The sequence below is a fragment of the Girardinichthys multiradiatus genome, chromosome 18 (assembly GCF_021462225.1).
Source record: "Girardinichthys multiradiatus isolate DD_20200921_A chromosome 18, DD_fGirMul_XY1, whole genome shotgun sequence".
NCBI classification, from domain to species: domain Eukaryota; kingdom Metazoa; phylum Chordata; class Actinopteri; order Cyprinodontiformes; family Goodeidae; genus Girardinichthys; species Girardinichthys multiradiatus.
Window position 1 is genome coordinate 40,474,956 of NC_061810.1, and position 22,218 is coordinate 40,497,173.

The 22,218-nt window shown below is 40.2% G+C and overlaps 1 protein-coding gene across 1 annotated transcript; it reads right to left on the reverse strand.

Annotated features, from left to right (window-relative positions):
• Positions 1–137: 137 nt before the first annotated feature.
• Positions 138–21,243, reverse strand: kpna4 (karyopherin alpha 4 (importin alpha 3)). Its single transcript, XM_047391684.1, has 17 exons — positions 20,978–21,243; positions 16,881–16,925; positions 16,662–16,751; positions 12,402–12,431; positions 12,185–12,237; positions 10,450–10,545; positions 10,101–10,186; positions 8,776–8,862; positions 8,377–8,546; positions 8,055–8,099; positions 7,784–7,915; positions 6,077–6,205; positions 5,413–5,517; positions 5,250–5,321; positions 4,472–4,634; positions 4,297–4,391; positions 138–2,471 (listed from the first exon to the last, which is right to left on the reverse strand). The coding sequence occupies exons 1-17, from the start codon at positions 21,044–21,046 to the stop codon at positions 2,376–2,378; spliced, it is 1,563 nt and encodes a 520-aa protein (XP_047247640.1). The 5' UTR covers positions 21,047–21,243; the 3' UTR covers positions 138–2,375.
• Between the last annotated feature and the right edge of the window lie 975 nt (positions 21,244–22,218).

The window sequence follows — 22,218 nt, forward strand, 5'->3', positions numbered from 1 at the left end:
ATACCATTTAAGTACAGAAATACAATATGGTGTTACAGGTAGAAAATTGAAAGGGGCTAAATGGCAACATGTGGGTCCGAGATGGGTCCAGATAAATAAATTTTTCACAGAGCACACATACACCCACACTCAGTCTCTCAGTTTGGGTTTCACTATTTATTTTCATGAAGACAACCTATCCTTTAGCCTTCCTCTTCCCCCTTCCACCCAAAAAAGGTTTTTAGGCTTTCTCCATTATTCCAGGTCAGAATTTTTAAGATTTGAAACCACTTTGCTAACAAGGAATGCTGCAAAAAACAAAAAAATATTACCCCTATGTTCAACAGAAGGTTTATGAGCACAATGTATAATCATTACTACAGTGTTTGAAGTCAACAAAAAAAACAAAAAAACAAAGAGGTTTAAGCTTTTACATTTAGCTTGTAGAAGAGCAAAGAGGGGTAAAGGGAGAGGACTCTGCAAGGTACTTAAGTTACGGCAAACTTGTTCATGGGTTTATTTATTATTCAGGTAAACCCGCTTTGAACAGCTCCAGTCTGACACATGGGACACCTTTTGACTTTGAGAGGAGGAAGGTTAAATCCCCTCCATGTCGAGCTGAGATACATCAGCAATTTCACCAACTGCTGCTCCTGAAATAAAGTAATTATATTCTCAAGTAGCACTAAAAAGTATCATTAGATTACTTAAGAAAGACGACAAAGACTGTGGCTGAGTGATGCATAATGTAAAGGGTCGTTTTGGGGGGGTTGAAACCCACCAACACTCACCCAGGCCTCACTTTGCAGTACATGTGCAAAACCATACAGATTAATTAGCAAATTTGACAATAGTGAGGAGAAAGGGAAAAGGGGCACATGTAACATTTAAGCACAGTATTACTTAAAATGAAAATTACACTGTATTCACAGCCTAAGGAAACTAAAATACCCTAAAAATAACTGTGCTAGTACATGCAAGGGTTATGATTCACAATCCTACGTAACGTGGCCATCGATTTGTTCTCCTGTGGCGATACTCAAAGCGGTGGCAATGGTACTCCAAAGCAGTGATTAAGCTGTAAAATGAAGAAAGATGAGGAGGTTACAAGAGGATTCGGTTGATTATGGTGGAGGAGTCTGAATTTCACAGCATCAAGCCCACGTCCGGTGTTCAGGTGGAAGAATGGAATATGATGATCATCATCATTCACCTTTACAGAAAAGCAGTGAAACTAAAAGCTGAAAAATAAAAATAATAAAAAAAGGAACACACTGGAGGCAAAAAGAAAAGCCCAAAAGCATCTTAATTCAACGCACTGCTGCTCCTCCACACCTACCAGAAACAATGTCCAGTGTCAATTAATACTAACTTAAAATAATTCTGAACAAAAAATATTAATCTTTGTGATGATTTTTTTTTCCATTTTCCAAAGTTCTTCCTTTCAGAGATTTGAGGATCACCCTCGCTCAGAAGGCCGGATTTCTTTCCTGCAACCTTTGTGTTAACGTGTTGTTGCGTTTCTCTTCAGATGTCGTCGTTTTTGTATCTTTTTCGTTCTCTGCATGCGCTCTCACTCAGACTCGCACACTTCCCAGTCACGCACGCAGCCAAGCGCACACACAACTCATCCGTCCACTCTCTCGCACATGCGACGCCTTCAGTCGAACTCCTGGCCCCGCCCACTGAGGGGAGACAGGTGGTGGGGGCGGGGGGTTTGAGGATGGTTGCCCAATCAGGGGGCGTCTCGGAGGAGATGAACCTGGCTCCTCAGCGCTGAGTCCAGACATTCATACACAATGAGTCCATTCACACTTGTGTCTGATAAACGTGGCCGGTTGGGGGAGGGGCGCATCATGGGTGGCGCTCTCTCATGTCGAGAGGACCGCCATATTGTGACTATTTGTGGTTCATCTCTGTTCATAATTATACTCATATCTGCTTTTTCTTGTGATATTTCAAGAGGTCTTGATTTCCTATTTTAAATGTCCATGATTCCCCCTGGACAGACATCCAAGGCTTTTTTTTTTGTGTTGTCGTTTGAAGTTTTCCAAAGTCGACAGCTCTGATAACACAGAAGTTACGTCGGCGTGTCTCAACGCATTCGATGTAGATGTTTTGCTTCTTTTTTATGTTTTTTTGCAACATGTAGCCACTCATTCTCACTCGCACCCACTCGCCATCTCAAACTTCATTTGGGCTGGTTCCCCTGGAATGCCAAATGAAATCCACATATTTTTCTCTCAGATAAGATGCAGCCATGGATCCCACGAGCCAAGCACAATGGATCGAATTTCTCACACTCGCTCTCTCTCGCTCTTTCTCTCCTAATTGGTTTATGTTGAACAGGGTGCTGCATCGCGAACAAAACTCCAGAATAACCCCCCAGGTGACGTCTAGAACTGGAACCCCTTGGCTGGCACGTTGGCTGAGTTAAAGCTGAAAGTCCCGCCTTGGATGGCGTCTGGGACCAGGCTGGTGTCTTCGTCAATCTGAAGAAGCGACGAGGAAAGAGAGTTAGCAGTGTGCAGCATGCCAAGAAAAATAATGCTATACAAGATCAATTGAGATGAGAAAAGAGGAGGCTGGTGACTTAGTCTGACCCAAAAGTGAGTTAATGCAGGACAATGGCTGTTTACATGGAAGACAGAATCAAAAACATGTTTTATTTAACATTTGTTGTGATTTTGAGGCACCTTCAGTTACCTCACCCTAAACATTTATGTTTTTCATGTATGTAAATTAATCTTTCTAAGCACTGGGAAGGTTAGGAACTTTCTATGAGCCAGCTGACTCCATGGGAGGGGAAACATTGCTTTCCTCTACGCTGGAACAAATTCTAGATTTGCCAGTACTTTCTCCGGCATCTGATAAGACTTTAAAGTGCAGGAACAGAATATCTGAGCGAGGTATGAAATAATAACCGTTTAAGACCTCGGCTCATTCCCACTGGTGACGGAAACCTTCTCGAGTTTAAAAAAAAAAATCCAAAAAGTCAGAAAGTACATTGGTTCAATGCAGTGGAAGATTTCAGAAGCTTTTTTTTTTTTTTTGCAAATATTTGCAGATGCACGCTAACCCGGTTGGTAACAAATAGTAATAAACAATTTTTATCTGTACATTACTTTATCGACTGGTCAGAACTTTCTACATAAAACTCTAAAAGCAAAGGAATCATTGCTGGATTTACACCATTTCCTGTTTTAATTGTTTATTATTATTAGAATTTTTTTTAAATAGGTCCGACATGTCAATTACGATTTTGACCGATTCAGATTTTTTTTTTTTTTAGCACAATGAGCCCAGATGGAGAAAAATATGCGCCCCAGACTTTCCGATTGGACTAGAGGTTTTTGATTTCAAGAGAAAATTCACGGATTATAAAACTCTCCACAACCGTGCATCAAAGCAGGTCAGTAACCTTAATCTAGCTGTCATTTAACTTTAAAAAAGTGCATCAAAATACATGCTGTTTGTGTTTACTGACTAGAGCTGATCAAGAAAAAGAAAAAAAACCATTAAGGGGGCATTTCTGGTCCTTCATCTTATTTCTAAATCGGATTTGCCTCAATACAAAGAGATCGGTCATCAGCGCCACCTGCAGTCAGTCCAACCGGCCAATTACACGATTACGATGCAGAGCATAGTCCTTAAAATATAACGGTGTAGCAAATATTGCATCCAAGCAGTTGTTTGCTATTGTTATTTTGGACATATTGATGATGTGATCACGATTTATTGCGCAGCTCTAATCCTTAAGGTTTGAACCAGGGCTGCGACAATAAAGACAATTCTGCAAAGAATCGGTTTTAAAAAGCCAACAAACCATCCAAGTCCATGCAAGACAATAGCCAGACATATGAAATATGTACACCTATTAGGTGTGCACCTTTTATTTTAACCACACTTTCCATTAATATGCGCTCATTCAGTATTCTAAACAACCAGCTTTTTCAGCGATGACCTCAGGGTAAATTTGTGTAAAAGTAGAAGATTGAGGTTGGATTTCTGAAACAAATAACATTCTGATACTGTTAAGATAAGTGTTTTTGGCTTGACAGTTGTTCTTGATCCTCCCCAGTATGCTCTGGTGCAAGGACTGTACTGAAAGTGTGCGGAAAAAGACAACCAAAGGACAAAAGGACTGAAGAACTACTGATTCCGACCATTTTCAGAGATTGCAGGAAAGTTTGTCTCATAAAGTAAATAAAGTATGAAGTTTGAACCTTTAAACAGTGCTGCACAAATACATAATAACAATGAGCAAGTCTTTATTAAACTTGTTAAAAATATAGTATTCATTTTTGTGTCACTTACATCATCAGATGAGAAGTATTGATCTATAATTTCATATGCCAGTTTGTAGATATCTTCGTTTTCATGGTTTTGCAGAAGCTCAATTTTTTCCAGCCCTGCAGAACAAAAAAGGTCAAAGGTGATTGCGCATGATTAAAACCAAAGCCATAAAAGACATGGCGGCAGCTAAACCTACCTCCACATTCCTCAATGAGATTGGCAATAGTTTCTGCCTCATCGTCGGCCATCTTCAGGATATTACTGAGGCCGTCGAGAACAACTTGAACGACTTGGGCGTCCTTAACTGTGAGCAGGTTGCAGAATGGAGGGATCACCTGCTTCTCTATGAGGTGTGCTACCTGTGGACGACACATTCAGACAAGGACAAATCTTTAGAAGAAATTATATATATAGATATATACATTCAAGGTGGTTCTAATGGTATATTAAGGGTAACTACCATCTTTACATTTCTCATGCCTTTTTCAAACACACAGGCGCATCTAAAATTAAAATACCAAAAATGTTTATTTATCAATTAAGTGTGTACCTTTTTCTACCACACTTTTTCCTTCCACTCAACTTTCCGTTAATGTGTGTGCAATCAGTAGTCTGAACAACCAGCCTTTTCAGCGATGACCTAAGGGTGTCCGTTACTGTCAAGTCTCCATATGATTGTGTAGGCCATGGCATATTTCTTTATTAAAATCATTTTTATTGATCTTATATAATCTTCAAAGTTTTAGAGAAACTGAATTTTGGGTGTAAAAAAAAAAAAAAGAGTTAAAAATAAATCAGTGTGTAATGAATCCATGAGAGGTGTTTTCAGTAATATCACCTTTTGTAAAGCCTTTCTAATTTAACAGAGAAACATCTGCTGGTAGCGTTTTGTGAACAAGGTGTGAGCAAAAAAAAAAAAAACAAATAGCAGGAACCAGAATTAACAAGAGCAACAAAGATATAGAATATTTTACCTGATCTTTCCTCCCACTTATCGTCAAGTTACTGATGGCCCAGGCTGCTTCTTTTTGAGTGCCAAAGTCGCCCTAAAATTTACACATGCAGCATAAGCAACACATCTTCTCATTTTTTTTTAGTAAAGTTTTCCTTACAACAATAAAACCACACGATCCAAACCTTGTCGAGCAGGTGGATGATCATGGAGACCAGTTTTGCATCAATGACAGCCTGCACCTGCTGCTGGTTACCAGCTGTGATGTTGGACAAGAACCACACTGCCTCCTGCAGGACAAACAGGTCGAATACATGAATGAATCCTGATGGACTGAGCACCTGCGATTTCAATGTTCAGTGGTTGAAGGCTTACAAAAAAAGGAGGAAACGGATGAGTTGGATCAGAATCCAGAGGTCGACCCGAACGTGTTGACCTCTGGTAGAGACAACAGTGCTTTGGGTGGGGAGGGGGTGATTTGTGGCTCCAATCATCGTCCAGTCACAAACAAGGCCTTGTTTTTTTTAATGACTGGTCTCAGATGCACTCCGATATCAGCAGAGATTTTTCAGCACCCTGTACTCCTCCGACCCATGATAACAAACACACTCACTCCGACAAACACACCTATATCCCACCCTGATCTGTCACTGACTACAAGTGGCCGGTCTTCACCGTCTTCATCCTCATGAATCTTCTTGTTGTGACTTCTTACTATTACCTATCTAAGCCCCCCCCCCCAGACACACACACACCTGCACAATGTCTCAGATTTCATCACTTCCAGACAAAGGGTGGAGTTTTCTTTTCAAGCTTGTCTGTGTGGAGTAAAAATGACAAAGGCCTTACCTTGTTGATTTTCTCTTTAGGGTGAGTGAGGAGTGATGGGAAGTGGCTGAGGGCGTCGCAGTTGAGGACCACCTGCGTCTGCTCGTCTGTTCCAGTCACTATGTTGCCAACGGCTCTTAGGGCAGCAGTCTGGATGTCGGGAGGAACCAGAAAACATATCAGGTCAGGAGGTGAGGAAGTAAACTTAGTCACAGCGAGAGGAAAAATAAGGTTGGTGTCAAGTTTTCAGAAAGCAGAAATGACGAGCCTCTGGAGTCAGATGTGTTGCCATCACAGTAATTATATAAAAATATTTGGCACTGATCAGACATGACTTATGTCTGATGCACAAAATAATGATATGTACCGAGTTCCAAAACTTCTCATCCTAAATCATGGCGGTCCCCAATCAAAGTATTCTTAAGCTATTTAAAACTCCCAATCTTGCATGGGTTGCAAAACTGTATTGGAGCCAGTGATTCTAGGTTGTCCCGATCAATCTAATAGCGTTTTCCCCCAGAAAAACTCTCATTCCTGGGTGGGGGGTCTTGGTAGCGACACAGTGGAGCTGCATGCAGATACGGGGAAAGGAGACGGCGACTCCGTGCAAGAACAATGGCATGTACAATGTTTTCGTTTGCATATGTTCAGCTCCCGCAATTGTAAAAGAAACCAGTAGTTATACAATGCGTGTTTAGTGTGTTTTTGCATACATAAATAATGTTTATAAGGAACATGCTCCGTCTTCGCCCACGGGTGATGTTACGGTTCCCACAGAAGAATGAAGTATTCTGCTTTGCCCGAGTTAAACCAGAGTTCAAGCTTGGGAACCTCTTTTTGCTAATGGAAACACACGTCACCGGTTCAAAATCACATTTGAAAATTTGAGACCACAGCTTCCTGAAAGCCAATGCTGAGTGAGTTAGTGTAACAGTGATTTAATGTAGCGAGTTATTTTACGTCACCTTAAAGCTACAGAGTTTTTAAGTATATGAACATTTAATCAATACTGCCAAAAGTATTAGCTCATTTGCCGTCCTCTACGTATCTTTAGTCTCACAGCACAATTGTCTAAATCATATGATTTGGATAATTATGCTCTGAGGCTAAAGACACGAATTTGAGTGACGTCCTAATCATAACTTACTGGGCTTCATATGACGTCGCCACAGCCTTTTTAACTGTGCCTCTTTCAACTCTTCTGGCAAGGATGTCCACAAGGTTTGTTTTATGGAGAACTGATGGCTATCTTCCAGAAGCACATCTATGAGGTCAGACACTGATGTTGGACAAGAAGGACTGGCTCATAGTCTCAGCTCTAATTTATCCTGGAGTTGTTGCCAGGACTCTTTGCTGGTCACTCTAGCTCTTCCAAACCGAATTCATTCCTCATCTTTCTGGACCTTGCTTTGTGCACTGGTTCAAAGTCCTGTTGCAAGAGAATAGGTCCATCCTTAAACTTCACACAAAGTTGGGAGCGTAAAGCTGTCCAAAATGTACCAACACGCTGCAGCAGTGAGTTCTACTTTCAGTCCCAACAGCCCCATAACCCCCTTTTAACCAAACTTGCTGTTGTCCAGACATTGACAACAGCAGACAGGCATGATATATCAGTCCAGATAACATGTCTCCATGAGTCCACTGCAGGTGTGCTTTAGATTTCTGCAACCCTTGCCTAAAAGACCCGATTAACACCCCATTCTAAGCATTCTTGCTTCCTCTTTATACCTGAACTTTAACTTCGTGATGACTGAGTAGTGGTACCAGGTGGGGAACAATGCCAGAGTCAATGACCATTTGTATCTGCTCATTCCCAGCATCCGTCAGGTAAGACAGAGCCCAGACAGTATCCACCAAGATCTGGAAACAACAACAAAAAAAATATTAATACAAGTTTTTTCTTTTTAGCTCTACTGACCTGTGCTGGTTCTTAAGAACTTATCTGTGTCCAAACCAAAGTAAAAAGATATTCATTTCTGTTTAAGATCTCTACACTTACACTGACGTCAGTGTGGTGAATCAGCACACAGAGAGCAGGCAGGATCTGAGAAGAAATAATGCTATTAGTAATTGAAAAAGCTTCAGCATCCAATCCCTCATTGTCACATGAGGTTCTGAAATGTCATCTTTTTAAAACGGACTGGAACTTGCAGAATAACCCGCGAAAACCTCATGCAACATAATCTAACATATTCACCTCACAGCTAAAAGCAATCCTTCCAAAACATTCTCATAAAAACACAAAGCTTTCCTGATAACCAGTCCTAAAATAATTGTGCTCATATACATGTTTTTATCTCCCCACACACACACACACACACCTCTTGGATCGTCTCCATCGGAGGTGGAGGGTCCTTGTGGCGGCACAGGTTGACCATGACCCAGGTGACGTTGCGGAGGAAGGTGATGGGGATGGAGGGACTGATGAAGGACAGCAGGGGCTTGACCACTCCCAAGCTGATCACATAGTCTCTGCACTGTGGACCATCACCTGAACACATGTATGGAAAGCACGGGTTTTTAACTGTACTTTAAAACAATAAACCAGTAAGTAAGACGCAGCCATGCTGTTCTGGGTTGTACGAGCACGACAGTAAAGCGCTTCCTGCTGACCTCCCTTGTCAAACATTAAATGCCCGTTGCCTCATCAAGAGGAAGCGTTAAGAGATATTATTCATCCCAGCAGTAAACAGAACGGGGAGAAAGCAGCGGTTACTCACCGATGATGTTTCCCAGGGCCCAGACGGCCTGTTCACACACATTCTGATGAGGAGAGTGGAGCAGCCTCAAGAACAGCGGCACAGCATCTTCACAAATAATAAAACGGACAGGGTGATGCAGACACAGCTCCAAATACATAAAGCTTTAGATAGAGAGGATCAAATACAAGAAATACATTCTAGCTCAATTTAGAAAACTGATAAATGTCTGCAATAAAAACCACTTTATGCGTGGTTTTCTTTACATGTTTATGTCTTAATAGAGTTCAGCAGAACAGACTTTAATTACAGTGAATGATACAACAGTAAGGTTCGATTTTAATTCTGTAAACCTGCATTAACACATTTTCAGAAGCAAAAAGTTACTCGAAAGGAAAAAAACTAAAAGGTGAACAATTAAATTTAAGATTAGGAATTCGCTGATATGAAAATTTGGGTTGATATCGTTATCTGATATTAATATATAGCTGCTGTTAATGCCGATTGCAACAACAAACAAAAAAACGACCACACTGCCGACGTTGCTTTTCTGCTTCAGTTATAACCCCACAGTCCTGCGCTGCACCACTGTCACGTGACCAAACAAATACAACATGATGACTGCTGGGATGGTGCAGGTATACTGTTAATCCCTACTTAAGATTCAACTTAAATTTAATTTAATCTAAATTTAAAAACCCAATGTGGAAAATTTGGACATATCAAAAAAAAAAAAAAAAAAAAAAAAAAGTGAAGACTTAAAATTATTGGACTAAAGGCTTTAAGACCGTGGAGAAATGCTGCTTTTAATGCGGTTTCAAGAAACAAATCAGATCATGGAAACTTTTCAGTTTGTCAAAAACTTCAGGTTGACAATCTTAAAAATTGTTAAATGCCACTCTGTTCTTTTTGTTAGAAACCTAATTTCTAAAGAGCCTCAAAAAGCTCAGAACAATGATAGAAAGAAAAATCTACTTTTGACACAAGTAAGACAACACTTTTAAAGTGTAACAAACCCTTTAAAACAACAAATTTTTGTTCTGTCATACTGTTTCTGCAGCTTAAAATGCTTTGGATGAGATGCCAGGGATCTGTTGAATCTTAGAAAGAGCTTTACTAGAAAACTGATGATCTGCTTTATTTTACTTTTCTATCTGCCGTAGAAACATTTTTGTTTTAAAGCAGCCGGAGGAATACTTGTTCCCTTAAAACAAAACAAGTAAATCATGTTACATTTTTTGCTTTGTGTGAATACTGTGATTTAACTGGTGGAGCTGTATACAGGGTTCCTCTGGGCCAATCCTCTTGTGAAAAGATTTGTTATTTTGTGACAGAGTGGAACTTACTGGACTGAACCACAGCTTGGGTTTGCTCTGAGGTCCCCGACGCGATGTTGGTTAGAGCCCAGGCTGCTTCAAACTGCAGAGATGGGCTGAGGGAAAAGCACAGCGACTGATTGGTTCTGCAGCAGAGTTCAAGAGTATCAGAATACTGATTAGTCATTCGCCTTCTGGAGAAAAACTGGAATATATTTACATAACAGCAACATTATTCAGATGTGAGCAAGGCGAAACTCTACCTTATCTGCAGAACACCGATCAGGATCAAAGAATGAGGCTAACTGACTATAATTATCACATATTAGAAAAAATAAAGCGTCAGTCATTTCTGCAGATAGAACCTCAGCTAGCTTACTTGTCATCTCTGTCCAGGCAGTGGACCAGTATAGGAAGGATCCCCGACTTAATCAGGTCATCTATGGGAGGATTACGGTCACTGGATAACAACTTCCTATAAAAATATAAAGGAAACATCACAACATGGGAACCCAGACAGAAAAATTAAGCACATACAGAGAAAAAGCTAACAGAATCATCAGGATCCAGCTCCAGTTCTAGTCCAGATACAGCGCCCAGCTTAGCTTGAGTTTAGTAACAGATTCGTCCCATTTTAACCCCCGCTGCCACAGAGCACAGTTGGTGAGGGAGAACAAGGAAGCATTTGCATCAGATGCTGACTCAAGGGTTTGGGAGACCAAAAATGGACTGAAATTACGTTTGGGCCGCTTCAGGCACATTAGTGTGAAGAGAAGTTGAAGATGATAAACACTGCCTTTCAACTTTAAGCTAATATTGATGGAGACGTTGTGAATGGCGGCCAAGTCACTTAAAAGATTCCTAATCACAAACAGTTAAAATTGAATTTAAAACAGCCTTTTTGCAACTACGGTTCTAAGCAGAGCTGCACACATTTTGACAAGTGATGGCGTGCTGAATATCAGTCTGACACTACTGGAAAGGACAAATGTGTATTCATTTTATATTAAAACGCTCACAACAGATGCTAACACCCAGTTTAAATAACAACTGCAAACATTAAAGATTACTGAAAAACGATGGAAACACTGAAGACAAAAAAATGTGGGTTTCCCACAGTGGAAATCATAATTACAATATTGTCTAGAAATCTAAAAGCGCAAGTTTTGCTAAAAATAATGCAGTCCTATTTATAAGCCTGTCAAGTACAAATCAACAGTTATAATTTCAAAAATCTCCCTAAAACAGTGTGCAGAAATCTTCTCCGTTCTGTCTAACATCTCCCAGCAGCTAGAAATCCAGGTCTGAGTTATGAGGAGCATTTCTTAAACCAGTCAGTTCCATTAAACAACATATATGAGCTCTACGGATAATAAGACGCCCGTCTGCAGCTCAAAAGAACAAATCAAAAAACAATGAAATGTGAAAAGCAAAGAGTTCCCTGCACTGCAGAAAATGAGAGCAGAGTTAGAAGCTCCAAATCAGGAGCGGCATAGCTGTGATGCAATTAATTAACAAAAGCAGCACAGAAAAAAAGGCGTTAAATATAAATAAGATCATGCATTTTAGCAGCTTTCAGCTCACTTCTAGAGGGCAGCATGATTGAGCTACATGGCCTTTTGCAGCATGCATTAAACAGATGAGGTGGAAAGGAAAACTGTCAGCCTCTGAAAATGCAACACTGAAACACAATTTTACAAGAGTCAATCAGCTAAACCCAGAGAGCCTGCTGAAACCAAGCGGTGGCGTCCAAGTGCAGAACCAGCAGCTTATAAATACACCTGCGAGCCAGATGGGAGTCATGACGACAGTCAGGCGAATATTCTTCACATTGCAAACAAAATCTCAGCAGGATGCAGCTTTACTGAAGTCAATTAACTCCTAAAATCCTGTTTTTAAACATTAATGTGCAACATGTGATTCCCATGACAGAAACAATTACTTCTTGGATCAAACATTACCTAAAAGGACATTCAAAACAAAAATCCTTAAATATTTTCATGTAGTTTTCAAATTTCTATGGTAAACCTTATTACTGTGTAATAAAACAAATATAATAAACACCTTAATTTAATTATATGCTAACAGCAGTGGAGACAGACATGTTTCCTTACCTGGCAGCCTGAACAGCACTCAGCTGGATGCCCTGGTTATCACTGGTGGCATTCTGCAAGTCAATATAGCAAAGTTATGTGGTACTGCATTTAAAATAAATAATTACATCCACTCGAAAAATAACAAATTTTCTACCTACTTTCATTTGTAGACTTTTAAATTGTTTTAACCAATGTTTGAAGGCACAACCCAGAGATGTGTAAGAAATGGACTTACTTGTACTATTGTTTCGAGAGAGGTGTTCTGCTGCAAAAGACAAATTTCCAGAAATCAGATTCTAGAGGTTTTAATTAAAATGTGTAAAACATTAAAAGAGCAAAATGAAGCTTAAAAGGAACCATAATGAAAAGTTAAATGGTGCATTTCCTGGCAAACAAATTGCGAGCAAGCAAAACCTCGTCTTTTGCATATTACAAGCGAATGAGTCACAGCGAAAAGAGGAAGCGGACATGTTTTTAAGGATGGAGAAAGTGGCCAAACTAATCAGTTTAAGCAACGCAACAGTCAATGAGAGATGTCTGACTGTGCACATTAATAACACTCTGCCTCAACAGCTGCTTTCTACATTAAATTGCAACACATGCAGGGCACCCTAATCACCCTTTGTCAACCGACCTTGTCTACGGTCTCTACTGGATTAGGTTCTAGGTCAAGTCGCACCTTCAGCAATCAGTCTCCCATTTCCTACCAACTTGTCACCATTTTATTACCATGTATTTAATTTAACCACTGCAAATCGATTTATCTCTCCTGGTTGATAAGGTTTTTTGATTAATTACTGTGATAATCATAAAAAAAAAATATTAACCCTTGATTTAATTTAGAAGTAGTTTTCTGAAGATTCAAATTAGACTCTTTTCCACATGTTGTGGTTCTGGTCCCTTGTTGGGGCCACTCAGCTCTTATTAAGTTTGAAAGATCATGAGCCCTGATGAATCCAAAGGAACTATGAGTAACCCTTGGTTAGATATAAATATAGATAGCTGAGAGATATATCAAAGGCCTGTGGTAAACATTTCATATCACAAATCACAGATTAAAAATTTTAAATCTTGTTGAAACAATAAAAAAATAAAAGAAATACCTGTCAGAAAATATGACTTGCTTTACTGTAGCCCGGCTCAAATAGTCCAACATCAGTTACAAGGCTCCTGAGTCTGACCAGCAAGCTTTTGCTGACATACTGCTGAAAGCAGCCCACTCTGAATCAGCTTTCAGCACCGTAAAGTAGTTACAGTGATTGAATCTCAACAGCTGAGTGGACATTTTAATCTGGCATTGCCACCAAACCCAGAGACCTTTACCGAAGGTAGGAGTCTTCATTGATCTTTTTTCTGTGACATTTTAGTATATCACAGACTGCTCTGATGGTTGCTTCAACTGCATGCTCTGAAAGACAGCTGCAGTGTTTTATACTGCAGCTCCAAGATCATATGGCCAATAGCTCAAAATTGAAGATCACAATATTAGAAGGTACAGTACAGACCAAAGGTTTGGACACACATTCTCATTCAAAGAGTTTTCTTTATTTTCATGACTATGAATATTGTAGCTTCACACTGAAGGCATCAAAACTATGAATTAACACATGTGGAATTATATACTGAACAAAAAAGTGTGAAACAACTGAAAATATGTCTTATATTCTAGGTTCTTCACCTTTTGCTTTGATTACTGCTCCACACACTCTTGGCATTCTGTTGATGAGCTTCAAGAGGTAGTCGCCTGGAATGGTTTTCCAACAGTCTTGAAGGAGTTCCCAGAGATGCTTAGCACTTGTTGGCCCTTTTGCCTTCACTCTGCGGTCCAGCTCACCCCAAACCATCTCGATTGGGTTCAGGTCCGGTGACTGTGGAGGCCAGGTCATCTGGTGCAGCACCCCATCACTCTCCTTCTTGGTCAAATAGCCCTTACACAGCCTGGAGGTGTGTTTGGGGTCATTGTCCTGTTGAAAAATAAATGATGGTCCAACTAAACCCAAACCAGATGGAATAGCATGACGCTGCAAGATGCTGTGGTAGCCATGCTGGTTCAATATGCCTTCAATTTTGAATAAATCCCCAACAGTGTCACCAGCAAAGCACCTCCACACCATCACACCTCCTCCTCCATGCTTCATGGTGGGAACCAGGCATGTAGAGTCCATCCGTTCACCTCTTCTGCGCTGCACAAAGACACGGTGGTTGGAACCAAAGATCTCAAACTTGGACTCATCAGACCAAAGCACAGATTTCCACTGGTCTAATGTCCATTCCTTGTGTTCTTTAGCCCAAACAAGTCTCTTCTGCTTGTTGCCTGTCCTCAGCAGTGGTTTCCTAGCAGCTATTTTACCATGAAGGCCTGATTCACACAGTCTCCTCTTAACAGATGTTCTAGAGATGTGTCTGCTGCTAGAACTCTGTGTGGCATTGACCTGTTCTCTAATCTGAGCTGCTGTTAACCTGCGATTTCTGAGGCTGGTGACTCGGATGAACTTATCGTCCACAGCAGAGGTGACTCTTGGTCTTCCTTTCCTGGGGCGGTCCTCATGTGAGCCAGTTTCTTCGTAGCGCTTGATGGTTTTTGCGACTGCACTTGGGGACACTTTCAAAGTTTTCCCAATTGTTCGGACTGACTGACCTTCATTTCTTAAAGTAATGATGGCCACTTGTTTTTCTTTACTTAGCTGCTTTTTTTGCCATAATACAAATTCTAGCAGTCTATTCAGTAGGACTATCAGCTGTGTACTGTATCCACCTCCTGCACAACACAACTGATGGTCCCAACCCCGTTTATAAGGCTTGAAATCCCTCTTATTAAACCTCACAGGGTACACCTGTGAAGTGAAAACCATTTCAGGTGACTACCTCTTGAAGCTCATCAACAGAATGCCAAGATTGTGTGGAGCAGTAATCAAAGCAAAAGGTGGCTACTTTGAAGAACCTAGAATATAAGACATATTTTCAGTTCATTTTTGTTCAGTATATAATTCCACATGTGTTAATTCATAGTTTTGATGCCTTCAGTGTGAAGCTACAATATTCATAGTCATGAAAATAAAGAAAACTCTTTGAATGAGAAGGTGTGTCCAAACATTTGGTCTGTACTGTACATGCAAATATTAGATAGTGTTTATCATTTACAATTACCCCCATTCTCCTCATTCTTCTCTTCTCCACCATCAGGCTACGTCCACCACTCTGTAAGCTTTGGCAGCTCGATCACTTCAATCAGTACCAAGTCTGGGCATCAAGGGCAGAAAAATCCCTTGAACCTAGCCAAACGTACCACTGGTATGCAGGGGTAATGCGTGTGACTTGAAATTATACAGCCCACTAAACATGGCAGCCGATTGTAATATGATATTTTGAGCAACTCTAGTACAAGCGCATATTACTTGGCAAAAGTATTGCCTAAAAACAGTGTACTGCGAATAGGTCAAGTTCTCTCTGATGATAGTCATAACAAACAGTAAGACTGATTCATTGTTGGACATTCAATGTGAGCAATGGAAAGCGACATCAAATTCCTTTGTACTCACAAACTTGGCCATTAAGTTGATTCAGATCAGCATTTCAGTCTATTTTATTAAACATAAATAATGTTCATAAAGGATAGATTTACAAATGACCCAGACAGGCAGATCTTCCCTCTACATGTCAAAGACTCAGGCTTGCTGGACTGTCAACTTTGAAGTTGTCAGTATAGAATAATAGTCTTTAGGTTCTTTTGTTATTAGACAATATTTTCTGTTTCAACGGAAACTTCAGTCTTCATCAGAGGTGTCCTTAGCTGGTATGTGATGTGTCAAAAATCAGCCATAGTTTCCTGGGGCGGTGTCACCTGTAACCATATTGACAGGCGACACCGCTCCCTGCTGCCAGCTCATCGTTGGACAATGTCGCTCCTTTTGTAGGAAAGCTGGAAGGTGCCCCATGTCCCGGTCCATAGCTGTGTGGGCTGGTTTCTAGTCTTCAAGATCCAACGCTGACCGTTGTTTTTCACGCAGATGTTTTCGGCCTTTTCCCAACCCAAATCTGGTTTTCCCGTTTGCAATGGTCCGCTATCACAGATTTAAAATGTTCCTGTAATGCCTGTTTCTTCTCTGCTTGTGTTGTCTCTTTAGCTCATTATATTGACAAGTTGACACCGCCTCAGGAAACTACAGCTGATTTTGACGCATCACGTACCACCTAGTGACACCTCTGATGAAGTCAGAGACAAAATATTCTCAAATAACAAAAGAACCTGAAAACAATATTGTATACAGACAGAATGAACTTTAGCGAGGTATACAGTAATATCGTCCCCAGACCCATGGAGTATTTCATCTGTGAAAATACCCAACGTCTTTGTCAAACAATCCCATGAGATTATGTTTTACCAGGCATTCATTCTCAGAGAATCAAAGAAGCCTCAGTGGAGCAGCATGATTACTGGAGCAACTGGATTTCCAGGAGATAAAATAGGTGTGAGACAGAAAAAACCAAAACTTACCGATCTGAAATCCCCATCAACATCAGAGTCCTCGCAGATGTCTTCATGGGGCACGTTTCTCCTCTTCAGAAGGTGTTCATCTCTTTTGTGCTGTGGCATAGCAAGCAGGGGTATTACTATTATAGGTATTCCTGCATTTTCATTTGGTCATAGATGACACCCAGAGCACAGACTAACAGGGTAGTTTTAGTTGATGATACAACATAACCAAGTAATTACCTTCCTGAGTTCCACCACTACCTCAGTCCTCTGTCGTCTCATGGTCTGTAGGAAACAAATAAAGATTAGACAACAAGAAATCTACCAACAAATGCATCTATGGACTGTGGTTGAACATTTTATATGACACCTACACCAGTCTGATCTAATGAACTCTGCTTTAGTTGCAACAAAACAAGGTTACACATCTTAGGAAATTCATAGCTAATTATGTAGTAAATGTATTGTTGCAATGGTACAAACTGATCACTTAGTAAAATAAACATCATAGGCTCATTTATAACAACATAGGTCAACTACAGGTCGCAGGAGTGGCCTCCTGTACTGGTTGTTTGGGTGGTGGACTGGAAGGAGTCTGTCTAAAGACACTTTAATTTTGAAAATGTGTCTAATATGTATGATATAAAGTTGTTCTTTATTAAATCTGAATAAACGACACAGAACTGAGCAAAAAGTCGAATTATATGAGAACGTTTAATGCTACATTAGTATTTTTAGGCAACAAGTTTTGAAAAAAAAAAAAAACAACCCAAACACAGATAAGCAATAATTATCTAACAAATTTTAGAAATGAAAATATGAAAACTGGGAGAAGGGATACTTTATTTAGTTATAAATTTGTCTTATCACCCACAAAGCATGAATTTCTATGATTTAGTTTGTGTCTCCACAGCAACAACTGGAAGGGACAGAGAGATAATAAATGCCTGTTAATAACTAGCAATCATCAATAATAATATTTTTACTCATTCTAACTTGAAAACAAGAATGTAAACATGAGCAGATTCCCTCCAAAATGAGATACAGAGGTTTTAAAACGTTTAAACTGATGCTCTTTGGATTTAAAGTTGTCTAAATGAGATAACAAAGAAAGTGGCGGGATATTTCCCTGACTCCATGGAGCACGTACAAGTACAGCTCAAACATTTCCAACATTGGGAAAAATTCTATATTTTTGTGACTATTTTGGTCTCACAGTGTGAAATATTTCAGACCTTTATGTCTCGCAATTTTGATGGTTATGACTTCCAGATAGAGAAAAAAATCAGTGTCTTAGAAAATTTGAATGTTACATAAGATTAATAAAAAAGAAGATATTTTAAACAGGAATGTCGGGTTTCTGAGAAGTATGTTCATTTCTATGCACTTAATGGTTGGGGCTTCTTTGGCATGAATTACTGCATTAATGCAGCATTGCATGGAGGCAATCAGCTTGTGGTTCTGCTGAGGTCTAACGGAAGCCCAGGTTGCTTTGACAGCGGCCTTCAGGTCATCTGCATTGTTGGGTCTGGTGTCTCATCTTCCTCTTGACAATACCCCATATATTCTCTATGAGGTTCAGGCCAGGCCATTTTGCAGGCCAATCAAGCACAGCAACACCATGGTCACTGAAAAAGCTTTTGGTACCTTTGGCAGTGTGGGCAGGTGCCAAGTCCTGCTGAAAAATGAAATCATAAAATTTGTCAGCAGGAGGAAGCATGAAGTTCTCCAAAATTTCCAGATAGACCACTACACTGGCTGCGGACTTGAGAAAACCCAGTGGACCAACACGACACCCCAAACCATCACTGACTGTGGAAACTTCACATTGGACTTCATGCAACGTGGATTCTGTGCCTCTCCACTCTTCCTCCAGACTCCATGACCTCCATTTTCAAATAAAATGTAAACTTTACTTTCATATGAGCAACAGTCCAGTTCTTTTTCCCCTCAACCCAGGTAAGACCCTTGTGATGTCTCAGGTTCCGGAGTGGCTTGACACAAGGAACGCAACATTCGTAGCCCATGTGTAGAGTGTGTGTGTGTGTGTGTGTATAGACGCTCTTGATGCGCTGACACCAGCCTCAGTCCACTTCTTGTGAAGCTACCTGAATGGATTTTGCTTGACAATCCTCTCAAGGCTGCCGTTAGTGCACATTTTCCTACCACACATTTTTCCTTCCACTCAATTTTCTATGAATATGCTATAACTCTTTCATTAAATTCAAATTTTCTGAGACACCAAATTGTGGGCTTTCATTATCTGTAAGCTCAGATCATCAAAATTACAAGAAAGAAAGGCATGAAATATTGCACTGTAATGAATCTACGAGCTTCACTTTCTGAAACAAGTGATAAAAAATTTTGAACTTTTCACAGTAATCACATTTTTTAGTTGCATCTTTAGTGAAGCAGAACTGCCCCTCACCCACCTGTTGCTGTGGATTGCCAATCGGCTGGCTAAAAGAGGGTACCTCCACTTGTCCATTGCTTAGCACTTGGACAAATTTCTCTGTCTGAAAATATTTATGGTCACAAAAAAAAACTAAAGGGGCACCTCTCATCACTCTTATTGAAGTATCACTGTTTTAAAACTACAGTTGGCAAGTTGCATGCGTCTGTCTGTTGAGCAGTAGGCTGCAGGCTGACTACTCAAGCAAATGGCCAGATTAATTACAAACTAGTATCAGCTTGTTATATTTGTGTTACTCTACACAAATACTCTAACAATCCACATGCTTTGACTGGAGAAAGCTTTGCCTCAAAGTCAACGACTGCAAAGATTCAATCAGCTGAGTTTTCTTGGATAACTTTTCGCAAAATGGTGTTTTAAAACAAAAATTTGGTGCACTGTATTTTCGTCAAGATCAGTTTTGGATGTATGAATTGAGTTTTAAACTGCATATGACTGGATTAATTTGTTTAAATTATTTCTGAATAGAATTTGGGTCCGTTTTATTGCAAATTGCCTTAATGTGGCATTGGTTTTGAAAAAGTGCTATTTAAAAAAACTAAATGAATTATACCTTGAGAATTTTATAGCACCTCATATCTAGTCTAAAGTTCAAGTATCACATCAAACCAGAGTTATGTACATTTTCTTATGGTTAAAAAGTTAAATTTGTGGTTGGATCCCACTAAGGGGTGTTATTAGAATGTGCACAGCTGGGTATGTATTTGCGGGAGCTTCTACATTTGAATTGGTAGCACCACTGATAAATTTTAGCCCAATCACGAAGACAACATTAAATGCAAGGAAGTTGCATCGGTGTCCTGAATTGAATTCAACCATGTGTGTCTTAACAAAAGGGCACTTTAGCATATCTTTAATGACATTTACATGAGCAAATACAGTTTGGTTAATGGCCTGATGCTTGTTTAGAGATAAAGGGTGTGTTCACCATTGAAGTACCTTTATGTACAGCTCCAGTTGTTACCACACTAAAAGACGACATGGCACTTGAGGCCCGTCCCGCTAGCATAAAGTTCTTGCCAAACAGGACGTATGAATAAATTGTAACTATACACACAAGTGGGCCCATCTAGATAAATATCGATAGCCACCGGCCTCCATGAGACCCTGACACGCCGAGCTGACTGTAAATCACCTGGAAATGTATTGATCCGACATTCGCTAGCACGTTTAGCTTTGATCTGTCAATCATGGATTCAGGCTCAAAAAGTGGGCAATGGGTTTTAAGTATACTTAGTTTAGACACGTAGTCAAAGTTGTATTATTTATACGACTTTACAGCAAACTAACGGGGCAGCTAAGAAGCTAACGGGTTTCCGCCATTGTTTTTGATTATCGGGACGGGGGATGGGTGGAAATGCAGCTACCAAGCTAAGCAGGTTAGCCTGCTGCAGTGCTAAAGTTACGTTAATCTACTGTCATGCTTACAAAGTCATTAAGTGAATACTTATATTTTAACAGCTCTAACATTTAGCTTTACTACATAAACTTTTATCAAATGGTTTACATTTGACACCGAGCTAAAAGGACTCGGGAAATGACATGCTTCAGTTGAGCTAGCATGCCCCCCGCGGGCCTAGCTTACCCAGCGGAGGCTTTTCTGACATGTTTAACAAGCAGCGCGGTCTGCTGGTGTAACGTCACCAAAAACCCAAACAGGGTTAACCACCCAACCGAGCCCAGTGGTCTTTACTGGGTTACATGTGAAGGCCCTGGCCGGGTTCACGCAACAGATTTCCAAATGAGTGGAAATTAGAAACGACGTCACAGCGGAGCCGAGAGGCAAACGCTGGCCGTGAACGCAGCAGCGGTGGCGGCGGCAGCGCCAACCGTAAGCGGAGACTCCTATCTGCACAACTTTTACCTCCAAATCTCGGCCCTTATTCTTGAAATTCTTCAGCCGCTGGTTGTCCAGTTTCTCGTTGTCAGCCATGTTAGCGGTTCTGGATAACGTTGGATACAGTTAGGCTCTTGAATTTAGCTGGTGAGCTACCCCCTTCTCTGGTTCCCTTTTCACAGCCTTTCGTTAGCGGACTATTTTTTGCTGCTGGTTCCGCGGTGCATACTGGGAATGCCGGTGGTGGAGGGCAGCCTCGCGCCGGCGTAGAGGAAGGGTGGGGAAATCCCCTCACTCTCATTGGTTTCTCCGCTCACGTCTCAGTGCTGGGAACACCACACCTTGCTCTCTCATAGGCAGTGGCCTTGCCATCACATTTATTAATAGAAAAACATTCACATATTAAAATATTTTCGAAAATGACCAAACGGATGAATCTAAATTAGAATACAATTAGAAATTTAATAATTCAGTTTAAAAAAGCGAAACTTATATAGATGTATTACATGCTAGGTGATGTATTTTAAGCATTTATACCTGTTAAATTGGATGATTGCGGCCTACAGCCAATGAAAACGCATGTTTTAGTTTTTCATATTATTTTGAGAAAATAATTTTTAAAACTATGTACTGCTGTTGTACTACTGAACTGGCTGTTGTCCAGCAGATGCTCAAAAGGAGGATAAGCTATTCAAAGAACCCGTCAGTTTACAGACTGCTGTATCCAAGTTTGTTATTAGAAAATTTGGTGGAAGGAAAAAACTTGGCGCAACAGTGTTAACCCAACTAAGTCCTGAGAACAGATACTACAGTACATGGACATACTTTCCAGCAGGCCAACAGGTCTGTATGCCTGCTGGAATGTATGTCCATGTACATAGCAGCTATTTATTTAGATCCCTTAATGAAAATTACCTTGATAAATAATTAGGATTTATCAGTTTAACAAATCCATATGAAAGCTTCACTTTCAGTATTTATGTACTGAAAAAAAACTTTTTCATGATATTCTAATTTATTGAGATTCCCCTGTATTCCCCAAATATTCTGGGAAATAAGAATATAAAGATGTCTATTATATGTCTTGTTTTATAGGCCGTAACCGATTACTACTGTTTTTAAGCAGCTTTTAATTTAGATCCCCTTTATGGATTTGTACTCTGTAGGATTGTCCCTGAAAGTTTAGATAAACAAGATTACATACAACCACGTCAAAACAAAGGGTTTTGCTATATTACTGGAATTATTTTAAGGGAGGAATGCTGCAG